General features: G+C 46.9%; 1 protein-coding gene across 5 annotated transcripts in view; it reads left to right on the forward strand.

The window, feature by feature from the left end:
- The window catches only part of ARRB1 (arrestin beta 1), a 123,448-nt gene that overhangs the window by 78,943 nt on the left and 32,167 nt on the right, over positions 1–12,338 (forward strand). For all 5 annotated transcript variants that reach the window (XM_053385327.1, XM_053385325.1, XM_053385326.1 and 2 more), the window contains exon 3: positions 7,258–7,318. In XM_053385327.1, the coding sequence (XP_053241302.1) occupies positions 7,258–7,318 (61 nt within the window). The remainder of the gene's footprint in view (positions 1–7,257; positions 7,319–12,338) is intronic.

Raw genomic sequence — 12,338 nt, forward strand, 5'->3', positions numbered from 1 at the left:
TCAAGACCCTAATCCTGTCAAATCACTCTGCCAAGCCTTTCCTCCGGGCAATGCCAGGTGGCAGACTATGCATACATGGACCATTGTCTTCCCGTCACCTGCACTCAGGAAGCACTTATCTGCGCATATCTCCAGCTCTGCATATTCCCCCCTCCCTCCTCCATATGTTAATCCGGTGTAACCCAACCTCTCCTTAATGTATTCATGATGTAATCTGTGTAACCCAACCTTTCCTTAATGTATTCATGATGTAACTGGGATGTGTTTTGCACTGTATTCTGGGACATGGAGGGAGTTTCAAAAGTTCATGTCACCCCTTTCTCGCTGTTCAATCTTGCCTTGAACCTGTTGCGCAATAAACTTGGATCTTCTGCAGTTTGCTCCTGTCCGGCTGAGCTCATTTTCTTCCGCAGGGACCCACGGACTTAGTCCGATGAGCTGGGTGACAGAGTAGCCCCGCACCCAGATTTTAGCCGTAACACCAGTCCTGGGCTGGGCAGCCCAATGGCCTGACAACTTCTGGGGCAGCTTCCCGCAGCTGGGCTCAAGAATCAAGGGTATTCATATGTGGTTCTTGTGCTAAGGTAAAAGCTTACTGGGAAATGATATATAATGAAACAAAAAGGATGTTGAAAATAACCTTTGTTAAACCCCCCCCAAAAAAACCCAGAAGCTTTTGGGAATTACAGGGACACAACTACTTAACCTGTATAGAAACTTATTCATATATGCTACTACAATGGCAAGAATGTTACTCACCCCAAAATGGAAAGAAGCAGAAGCCCCAGCAAAGGAAGAACAGATACAAAAACTTATGGAATATGCAGAAACGGCAAAACTTACCGGAAGGATAAGAAATTCAAGATAACAACCTTTTTTTAAGAAAAGAATGGAAATGGTTTATTGAAAGTCACAGATAAACTGTGAGCAGTTAAGAACATTAGCAGGAGTATTGTAATAACCTGCAGTTTCATAGGAGTTTATATTTAAAGAAGATGAATAAATGAGCAAATTAAGTCAGTTTGGACTTGCAGAAGATATTAAAAATAAATTTAAGGAGCCACAGAAAGAGGGGGGAGGAAGCCAAGTTTTGAAATGTCAAAATGATTGTAAAATTAGTGAAATGTATAAACTTGAAAAGTATAAGTATTTTTTTTAAAAAAAGAGAGTGGAGGGTACCTGCTGATGCTTTCCCTTTCCACACCTGATTCTCTCTCCCTTCCCACTCGAGAGCTGTGCTCATAATTCTTTTTAATGATGCGCCTGGTGTAGCCGCCCCTGTGATTAAACACTTTAATGTGGTCTTGTTCAGGCAGCACATAAAGGTTTGAGAGGAGCTCTCTGGCCTTCCAGGAACTGCTTATCTCTGGGCTTCCTGGAGGCTGGAAGGGAGGAAGGCAAGGTCCGCATTTGAATTTGAATCGAGCGGATGACTCACTGCCTCTGCACCAGGAGCACCAGCAATTCCTGGAGTGCCTGTCGCTGTTTCCGAAGGGCCCTATCCTGCACTGCCTCCCTCCCTCTCCACTGGCGTGGCTTGTTATGGCAGCCTCATGGGCACTCTGCGCTCAGCAGACACCCCCACAACCGAGGGTTTCACGTACCGGTTAAGCAGGAAGGTGATCTGCATCAGGTCTGGTCCTAATGTTAGTGAGGTTTAGGCCTGGGCAATCTATCAATGGGTGAGAGCAGTGAGAGATTTTACTTTCTTGGGCTCCATGATCACTGCAGATGGTGACAGCAATCACGAAATTAAAAAACGCCTGCTTCTTGGGAGAAAAGCAATGACAAACCTAGACAGCATCTTAAAAAGCAGAGACATCACCTTGCCAACAAAGGCCCGTATAGTCAAAGTGATGGTTTTCCCAGTAGTGATGTATGGAAGTGAGAGCTGGACCACAAAGAAGGCTGATCGCCGAAGAATGGATGCTTTTGAATTCTGGTGCTGGAAGAGACTCTTGAGAGTCCCATGGACTGCAAGAAGATCCAACCTATTCATTCTGAAGGAAATCAGCCCTGAGTGCTCACTGGAAGGACAGATCCTGAAGCTGAGGCTCCAAGACTTTGGCCACCTCATGAGAAGAGAAGACTCCCTGGAAAAGACCCTGATGTTGGGAAAGATGGAGGGCACAAGGAGAAGGGGACGACAGAGGACGAGATGGTGGGACAGTGTTCTTGATGCTACCAGCATGAGTCTGACCAAACTGAGGGAGGCAGCGGAAGACAGAAGTGCCTGGCGTGCTCTGGTCCAGGGGGTCACGAAGAGGCGGACACCACTAAACGATCAAACAACAACAATCTATCAATATATCATCCAAAACCGGTTTGAAGTACGGATCATGATAACCCGCCTCATAATTTTAGACCTGCCAATGTATTGCGAATCGTGGCGTATGTGTCTGCTATGAAAAAATCACGATGTGCCAAAATGTTTAAAACAAAAAATGAATGTTGGAAATGTAAGGAAAAGGAAGGTACTTTTTACCATATGTGGTGGACATGCAAAGAGGTAAAAGCATTCTGGGAAATGATATATAATGAGTTAAAGAAAATGTTTAAAAACACCTTTGTTAAAAAAAACCCAGCAGCTTTTTTATTGGGTACAGTGGGTAAAGAAATACCGAGACAAGATAGAAAATTCTTCTTCTATGCAACAAGTGCAGCAAGAATTTTGTTAGCCCAAAGATGGAAACAACAGGAGTTACCAACAAAAGAAGAGTGGCAGATGAAAATGATGGACTTTGCAGAACTGGCAAAACTAGGGGAAAGAATCCGGAACCAGCGAGAACAAGCATTCCGAAAGGACTGGAACAAATTTATATTATATTTGAAAGACAACTGTAAGCAATTAACATCCTTAGCAGGGTTTTCTGCAGATCTGTAAGGTGAAATTGCTACCTATTCAGGTTGAGTAATATAATATTTTAGGTAATGCTATAACAAGGCTAGGAAATGAAGCAAAATGTAAAGATGTAAAGTTTAATTTTGTAAACCATCAGATGGGAGGGAGGGAAGTCACTGGGCTCAGTCGAGCCAAAGAGAGAAAACAAGAGGGTTACGATGTTACGTAATGTGATTATATGTAAATCCAATAAAAATCATTTAGAAAAAAAGAAAACGTGTCTCTCGATTCCGGCAGCCCCTGTTAGCTCAGCCCGCTCAGTTCTCCCTGCCTCTTGCAGCAGGGCAGAGAATCGCAAGAGCAGGCGCCGGCGAAAATCACAGTGTGGAGAGAACTGTGCAGCCAGCGAATGACTCTGCATAGCTCCATCCTTATTTCAGACGTTGCAATAGATCAATATATTGCAATGCTTAGCTGCCGATATATCATGATGCTGGAAACCGCCTATCGCCCAGCTTTGGTGAGGTTGATGCTTCTGGTGGCAGCCGATGCCACTGGAGAAGAAGACTTCTACACGCAGCACATAGTTGGAACTGCGTAACTCTCTCCTGCAGGAGGCAGTGAGGACTCTGCCATTGTTATGTATTGAGTTGAATAGGATCCAAAATGCAGCAGTCTGATTGGTCCTAGAACAATAGGATTCAGAATGCAGCAGTCTTATTGGTCCGCAGGAGCCACCCAATCCAGCTCCAGGTGGAAGTGAATCCGCAACCTGATTGGCCTACAGGAGAATCCCAGAATTAGCCAATCATGTGGGGCCCATTGTGTAAATAATGTATATAAAGCAGACACTTTGGGGGAACTTCCATTCCTCCTCACCACTATGAGCTGAATAAAGAGCATGAAATCCACTCTCGACTCCGAGTATATTTCAGCCATCCTTTCTCTCTCTGCTCCTCCCTCTTCATACCTCTTCTGGTTCTGGGAAACCAGCAGGGATGGGAGCTGGTTGCAGCAAGAGTGGGGGAAAGCCTGACTTCCTCACCAACCGGATTCCTTGCTGCCTCTCTGTCCGCCTCTTCTCCAGCCTCCCCTTCTGCCTCTGATTCTGGACTGCTCTCTGCCAGAGACTCTCCCAGCTCACTAAACCCTGTTGCCTCTTCAGCTTCTCCTCCTTCCTGTCTGCTCCCTCTTCTCCCTCTGACCACTCATGACCACCAGTCCCCTGGCTCTGAGCGAAGCTGAGGTTTCTAGAAAGAGTGTTGAACTGTAGGCATTGAAAGTCTTCAGACCGTTGAGTAATAAACAGTGTTTATCCTTCCAGGCATGGAGCGTAAGTCTCTTGGTGGCCATAAAGGCTTGCAAAACCTGGATAAAGCTGCTTTGGAGCCCTGGAGGGCAGCGGGTTGAGGAAGGCTGATCTTTGCCAAGTTTACAAGAAACCTTTCCCCTCCATTGCTGATTCCTGTGATCCCATGGGGTTGAGATAGATGACCCTTTGGGTCCCTTCCACCTCTACAGTTTTATGGAACTAAGAGCACACAGGCCCCTTTTGGCTGCTGGCGGGTAACTGAGCGATTAGGGCCGGATGGCTACAAAGCCGGGATTGAACAAAGCCTGCCTGGTTTTCCGCCACAAGCCTTGTAAATCTTTTTTTTAAAATGCTTCGTAAGATGGATCAGCCTGTGAAAACTAGACATGGTCCAGCACAGCAGTAGGGAAGATCATCCAAATTCTCCCGTAAGCTCCTCTCGGAGCCATCTGTCGGCCAAAGAAGTGCTCAGCTTAGGTTGCCTTTGTTAGTCTGCCCTCCTTGCTTCAAAGCTGTTGTTTTTGTCATTTTAATTTGAAGCTGATCAAGGAAGAGTTTACAGAGAGCAGAGATCACCCCTGCCCAATTTTTATTAGCAAAGCCCTCCATACTCTGGGAGTAACTTGCCAGCAAATGTCAGTGGCAGAGCGCAGGCTGGGCATACAAGAGACCCCAAATCCTACCCTCGGAATCTCCAGGTGGGAACTGGAGGTTTGGATAAATGGTGGAACAGTTTGTCTGCATGCAGAGGGTCCCAGGTTCAGACCCCAGTAGGACTGGGTGATATATCGATATATCATCAGAAACAGGTTTCGAAGTCTATATTGTGATATCGGTTTCATAATTTTTGACCTGCCAATATGTCTCGAATAATAATAATAATAATAGTCATACCTCAAGTTGAATGTGCTTCGGGTTGAGAGCGTTCGAGTTGCGCTCTGTAGCAACCCGGAAGTAATGGAGCATGTTACTTCCGGGTTTCGCCACTCGCGCATGCGCAGACGCTCAAAATGACATCACGCGCATGTGCGGAAGTGGCGAAACACGATCCACGCACGTGCAGACGCGCCGTTGCATCTTGTGTTCCGTTCCGTTCGGGATGCGAACGGGGCTCCGAAACGGATCCCGTTCGCATCCCGAGGTAATAATAATAATATATTACTTATACCCCACCCATCTGGCTGGGTTTCCCCAACCACTCTGGGCGGGTTCCAACAAAATATTAAAAATGCAATAAAACATCAAACATTAAAAACTTTCCCTAAACAGGGCTGCCTTCAGATGTCTTCTAAAAGTCAGATAGTTGTTTATTTCCTTGACATCTGACAGGAGGGCGTTCCACAGGCTGGGTGCCACTACCGAGAAGACCCTTTGCCTGGTTCCCTGTAACTTTGCTTCTCGCAGGGAGGGAACCACCAGAAGGCCCTTGGCGCTGGACCTCAGTGTCCGGGCAGAACGTTTTGGAGTGGAGACTCTCCTTCAGGTATACTGGGCCTTTGAGGCCGTTTAGGGCTTTCAAGGTCAGCGCCAACACTTTGAATTGTACTCAGAAACGTACTGGGAGCCAATGTAGGTCTTTCAGGACTGGTGTTATGTGGTCTCAGCGGCCGCTCCCAGTCACCAGTCTAGCTGCCGCATTCTGGATTAGTTGTAGTTTCCAGGTCGCCTTCAGCTATGCTCTGTGGTTTAACCCACAGCGCCACCCGTGTCCCTATATACAGTCATACCTCGGGATAAATTCGCTTCAGGATAAGTATTTTCGGGTTGCGCTCCGCGGCGACCCGGAAGTAACGGAGTGCATTACTTCCGGGTTTCACCGCTCGCGCATGCGCAGCCAGTCAAATGACGGCATGCGCAGAAGTGGTGAAACGCGACCCGCACAGTCGCATCTTATGTTCTGTTCAGGATACGAATGGAGCTCCGGAACGGATCCCATTCACATCCCGAGGTACCACTGTACCACCTTTTAAAAAATTTTTTAATAAACATCTTTATTGATTTAAAATACTATCATACAAATACATTACAAATGGTTACAACAGAGTTTCACAGGAAAATGAAAAAAAGAATAACAAGAATAAAGATAAAGAGCAAAAAAGAGTTAACATTAAAATAAAAGATTATCGGTTGTATTGTCATATCATGACCAATAAAGTCTTCCGGAACGAAAACTTCCAATCATTCTTGTAGTACTTTTTCTAATATCTTGATTTTATCGCACAGTTTATTTTATAGCTTTTTCTGCATATTATTCTAAGACATTTCCCCCAATTATTTATTATACACAAGTATCATTCAATTCTTCCAGGATAGTTTCATTTTTACAGTGTGATCTTATATACTCCTTGAATAATAGCCATTCTCTATATACTTTTTGATTTAGGGCTCCCCTAACTTTTCCAGTCAGTTTTGCTAAATGAAAATACTCTACCGTGAGTGTTTGCCAGTCTATTATTGTTGGTATTGTTTCACATTGCCAAATTCTGGCTACGAGTATTCTTGCAGCCGTGATTGAGTACATAAACAGTGGTCTTGTGTTTTGCTTTATTTCTGTTGGTAATATTCCTAGAAGGAAAATCTCCGGTCTTTTTTTGATGTTGTTTAAATAATTTTTTTAATTCGTCATATATGTTATTCCAAAACTCGCTTCTAACCATACAAGTCCACCACTATATACTGCCTTTCATCATGAGACCACAAAGCAGTTTACAACATAAAAACAAATAAGATTAAAAATCACACACACACACCCCACTTTAAAAGGCCCTATGTGTATTAAAGGCTGAAGGCCTGGTTGAAGGGGAATGTTTTCTCCTGGTGTCTGAAAATATATAGTAAAGGTGCCAGGCGAGTCTCTCTGGGGAGAGCATTCTACGAGCAGGGAGCCACCGCAGAAAAGGCCCCTCCTCGTGTTTTCACTAGATGCGATCCTGCCGTCATGCCTCTTGCAGCCCATCTGCTCTGCTCACATTTTAAGTGGCTGATGGCACTTGCGCGGCTGTGTGTGCATGCGCACATCGGTTGATAACATAGTGAGAAACCTTATTGTTGAATCAGCTGGGTGCTGACAGCCGCCTTGTGCCTTTATGTCTCCTCTCTGCAGCTCACTGTCTACCTGGGGAAGAGGGACTTCGTGGACCACATAGATGTCGTCGATCCAGTGGGTAAGTGAGCTCTGGGTTGAGTTTGGCACCCGCTGAAGTGCCACAGAGAGGAACGCCCTCAGGCGCTGCTCTCTTGAGACATCCATCTCGTGGGCCCGGGAGATGGTCCTACAAACCTGTGAGGCAGCTGTCTTGCCGAAGCGAAAAGGGATTTCTTCATTGCAGGGAGTTTGACCAGATGAACCTCGCGGTCCCTTCAAGCTCTGCAATTCTGTGATGCTATTGTTCTATGGGTAAGGGACGCGGGTGGCGCTGTGGGTTAAATCACAGGGCCTAGGACTTGCCGATCAGAAGGTTGGCGGTTCGAATCCCCGCGACGGGGTGAGCTCCTGTTGCTCAGTCCCAGCTCCTGCCCACCTAGCAGTTTGAAAGTACACAGTGCAAGTAGATAAATAGATAACGCTCTGGCAGGGAGGTAAACGGCATTTCCGTGCGCTGCTCTGGTTCGCCAGAAGCGGCTGAGTCATGCTGGCCACATGACCTGGAAGGTGTACGCCGGCTCCCTCGGCCAATAATGCAAGATGAGCGCCGCAACCCCAGAGTCGTTCCCGACTGGACTTAATGGTCAGGGGTCCCTTTACCTTTTATTGTTCTATGGTGTGAATGCTCAAATGGGAGATTACCTGGAAGGAGGGGAAAAGCAACAACAACCTCAAGCGCTGCTTCTTTAAAAAGTAACCATTCTTCTTTACCTTCATATGTGATGTCATTTCGTGGCATCGCAGTGAAGGCAGTGAAGGTCCTGTGTGAGTGTCTGGAGGCGGTTGGAGGATGGATGACGGCTAACGGGTTGAGGTTGAATCCTGACAAGACAGAAGTACTGTTTTTGGGGGACGGGGCGGGCGGGTGTGGAGGACTCCCTGGTCCTGAATGGGGCAACTGTGCCCCTGAAGGACCAGGTGCGCAGCCTGGGAGTCATTTTGGACTCGCAGCTGTCCATGGAGGCACAGGTCACTTCTGTGTCCAGGGCAGCTGTTTATCAGTTCTATCTGGTACACAGGCTGAGACCCTTCCTGCCTGCAGACTGTCTCACCAGAGTGGTGCAGAGTGCTCTAGTTATCTCCCGCTTGGACTACTGCAATGCGCTCCACGTGGGGCTACCTTTGAAGGTGACCCGGAAACTTCAACTAATCCAGAATGCGGCAGCTAGACTGGTGACTGGGTGCGGCCGCTGAGACCACATAACACCAGTCTTGAAAGACCTACATTGGCTCCCAGTACGTTTCCGAGCAGAATTCAAAGTGTTGGTGCTGACCTTTAAAGCCCTAAATGGCCTCGGCCCAGTATACCTGAAGGAGCATCTCCACTCCCATTGTTCAGCCCGGACACTGAGGTCCAACACTGAGGGCCTTCTGGCGGTTCCCTCCCTTTGAGAAGTCAGGTTACAGAGAACCAGGCAGAGGGCCTTCTTGGTAGTGGTGCCCGCCCTGTGTAACGCCCTCTCAGCATATGTCAAGGCAATAAACAACTATTTTACTTTTAAAAGACACCTGAAGGCTGCCCTGTTTAGGGAAGTTTTTAATGTCTGATGCTGTATTGTTTTTAATATTCTGTTGGAAGCCGCCCAGAGTGGTTGGGGAAACCCAGCCAGATGGGCGGGGTATAAATATTATTATTATTATTATTATTATTATTATTATTATTATTATTAGCTCAGCAAGGCAGTGGGGCTTCCCAGCCTGCCCCTGTGGGGCTGGGACCTGGGACCGGCTGGGGTGAAAACGTTTCATGTCGTCTGAGGAAGCACGTGTCGATGATGGCACTCATCTCCCTGTTTCTGGGAAGATCACAAATCTTACTCATGCTCTGGGGCATTCCAGGCTTCTGCTGTGAGTCACGCTTAGGCAGCAGATGAGAAACCCACTCTGGCCAAAGGGGTGAATGAAATAATTCAGACAAAATGCAGTCTGGTTGTATTCAGGCACAGCTCTATCTATCACACTGCTTCTCAGAGCTCTTATGATGGAAAGATATAGGGAGAGAAGTGGAGTCAAAGATCGCTGGGCTTAAGCCTGGAGCAGGTGGAGAGGCCCTCCAGCCCCCTATCTCCCACTCTCATAGAAATCATGAAATTGTTGAACTGGAAGGGATCTAGTCCAGGAATCGCAACTGAAGAATTCCTGATAGATGATCATCCAACCTCTGCTTAAAAACCTCCAAGGAAGGGGAGTCCACAACCTCTGCAGGGAGACTGTTCAACGGTTGAACAGCTCTTACTGCCAGAAAGTTCCTCCTCTTGTTTAGTCAAAATTTCCTTTCTCATCATTTGAATCCATTGTTCTGTGTTCTCGCCTCTCCTACGCAACCTGATGGAACGGCTGGTTGCCTCACACGTTTAGCTGAATCGGATCCTTGTGTTTGTGTGTCTCAGTGGAGAATTCCTTGCAGGAAATTTTAGCTTGCCCTGTTTATCATCCAAATATAAACCTCTAGGTAGGAGGCAAGATGATGCCATGGGCAGAACCCCCAAATGCTCATTTTTCTCTGCCGTGCCAGTTCAGACAGATCCAGATTTTAAAGCTGATTGGCACCAATTAGCTCCAAAAGTGCCACAGCCCGTACTGAAGTCCGTAGTCCTGTTGCGCGTGCTGCAACAATGCCAACAGTTCCTCGCTCTGCGGCTTTGTGTGTGTGGTGCTTCCTGTTTCCTCGGGTTATTTATTAAGGCCAGCGGGCTGCACGGAGCCTCCATCACCTCTGATCCGGAGGATTCCTGTTGCGGATGTCGGGTGTTTTGCTTTGTTCTCTGCCCCCCACGCCACCACCCACTATTTAATTACCGCCCTTCCTCTGGTGGCACATTGAACCGGCAGCAAAGGCTTTTTCCTGTCTGCTAATTTCTCCACCCTGGAAATCTGCAAAGCCTGACTCATCTCTGCAGCACACTTCCTTTGCTCCGACGGGAGCTGATCCTGCCAATTTGATGTTTCCCTGCAGCTCTCAGTTCTGTCCTGTCTTCACAGAACTGTAGAGTTGGATGGGACCCTTAGGATCATCCAGTCCAGCCCCTGGCAATGTGGGAATTGGCAGCTGTCCCATACGGGGATTGAACCAGCAACCTTGCCGTTATCAACACCACGCTCTAACCAGCTGAGCTATCCTCCCCATTTAAGAAATTAATTGGCTTCAGCATTTAGAAGGGGGGAAAGGCTCAAACTTCTCCATCTCATCTGTGCTTCAGAACTTTGAGGTTTCCATATCAGGGGCAAATCCTGACACCGTTGCATATGGACAGCTTTAGTTACTGCCACAAACCACCCCATCTATGAGTGGCGAAAGGTTCCAGGCACTTACCTGGGTTCCTTGGAAGGTCAGCAGAGACTCTGGCACCTTGAGGATATCTGGTTTTATTTGCACATATATAAACCTGAGCATGATAGGGACGCGGGTGGTGCTGTGGGTTAAACGGCGTTTCCGTGTGCTGCTCTGGTTTGCCAGAAGCAGCTTAGTCATGCTGGCCACATGACCCGGAAGCTGTACACCAGCTCCCTCGGCCAGTAAAGCGAGATGAGCGCCGCAACCCCAGAGTAGTCTGCGACTGGACCTAATGGTTAAACCTGAGCATAAGGCACAGGGGCTCACAGCATTGACACCCAAAGAGATCTTGCTTCTCCATTGGTCTCAGCTGTGGATCCAGCCCAGAGCAAGCAGGTCCCAGTGTCTCCAGCTCCAAGCCGGCTTCCAGCTCAGCTCAAGCACAACACTCTGGCTTTTCCTACCCAGCAGATAGGTGAGGGGGCTGGAGGAAAGGCCCAGCCATTCGCCTGAAGGGTACTCTCACTCTTGCAACCCAGCTTATTGTTTGGGGATGCTGTTGAGGACACTGAAGTGGCCAGCGAAGGCCATTGTCCTGCAAATAAACATGTCTGAGCAGCACAGCAACACCCTCTGTTAGATTCCAACCTTCCCTGGGCACAGGACCCCAAACATTGGAAGGGACTCCAGGCATCATCCAGACTGACCCCACCCCCAACCCAAAACATGATCGAATTAAAAAATATAAATATAAATGTCCAGTAGCACCTTAGAGACCAACTAAGTTTGTTCTGGATATAAGCCGAAGTGGGCATGAACACTTCTTTGGATACACTGAAACAGAAGTCACCAGACCCTATATATATAGTGGGAGGGTGGGGTGGGGTTTTTCTCAGAAGGGTATTTGGAGATGGGTGATTGACTCAATGGGTATGGTAAACTTGTGGACGACTGTTAATGCCTGCAATTAGTCCTACAAGAAAAGCAAGGGATAGTATGCAGATGACCAAAAATAGCTTTAGCATGTGTAGTGAGACAAGAATCCAATATCTCTGTTAAGACCAGGTCTCGCCATAGTTTTCAGTTTAGTGATAAGTAATTCAGCAACTTCTCTTTCAAGTCTGTTTCTGAAATTCTTTTGTTATAAGACAACTACTTAGAGATCTTGTATAGAATGTCCTGGGAGATTGAAGTGTTCTCCTACTGGTTTCTCTGTCTTGTGATTCCTGATATCAGATTTATGTCCATTTACCCTTTGGCGTAGGGTTTGGCCTGTTTCTCCAATATAGAGAGCTGAAGGACACTCCTGGCATTTGATGGCATACACAATGTTAGAAGATGAGCAATTAAATAGGCCTGAGATGGCATGTTTGATGTTGTTGGGTCCAGTGATGGTGTTGTCCGGGTGTATGTGGCAGCAAAGTTGGCATCTGGGTTTATTGCAGGCTCTGGTATCAGTTATGGGTAGGTAGCCGTGTTGGTCTGCCGTCGTCGAAACAAAATAAATAAATTAAAAAAAATTCCTTCCAGTAGCACCTTAGAGACCAACTAAGTTTGTTATTGGTATGAGCTTTCATGTGCATGCACACTTCTTCAGATACTGGTTTTCTGGTACCAGTGTCCATGTTAAGTCTGGTTGCTGTATTATCATGGGTGACTTGTTTCAGTGTATCTGAAGAAGTTGGTCTCTAAGGTGCTACTGGACATTTTTATTTATTTTCCTTTTCGACTGTGTCAGACCAACACGGCTACCCACGGGAATCCA

The sequence above is a fragment of the Podarcis raffonei genome, chromosome 4 (genome assembly GCF_027172205.1).
Source record: "Podarcis raffonei isolate rPodRaf1 chromosome 4, rPodRaf1.pri, whole genome shotgun sequence".
Classification (NCBI taxonomy): domain Eukaryota; kingdom Metazoa; phylum Chordata; class Lepidosauria; order Squamata; family Lacertidae; genus Podarcis; species Podarcis raffonei.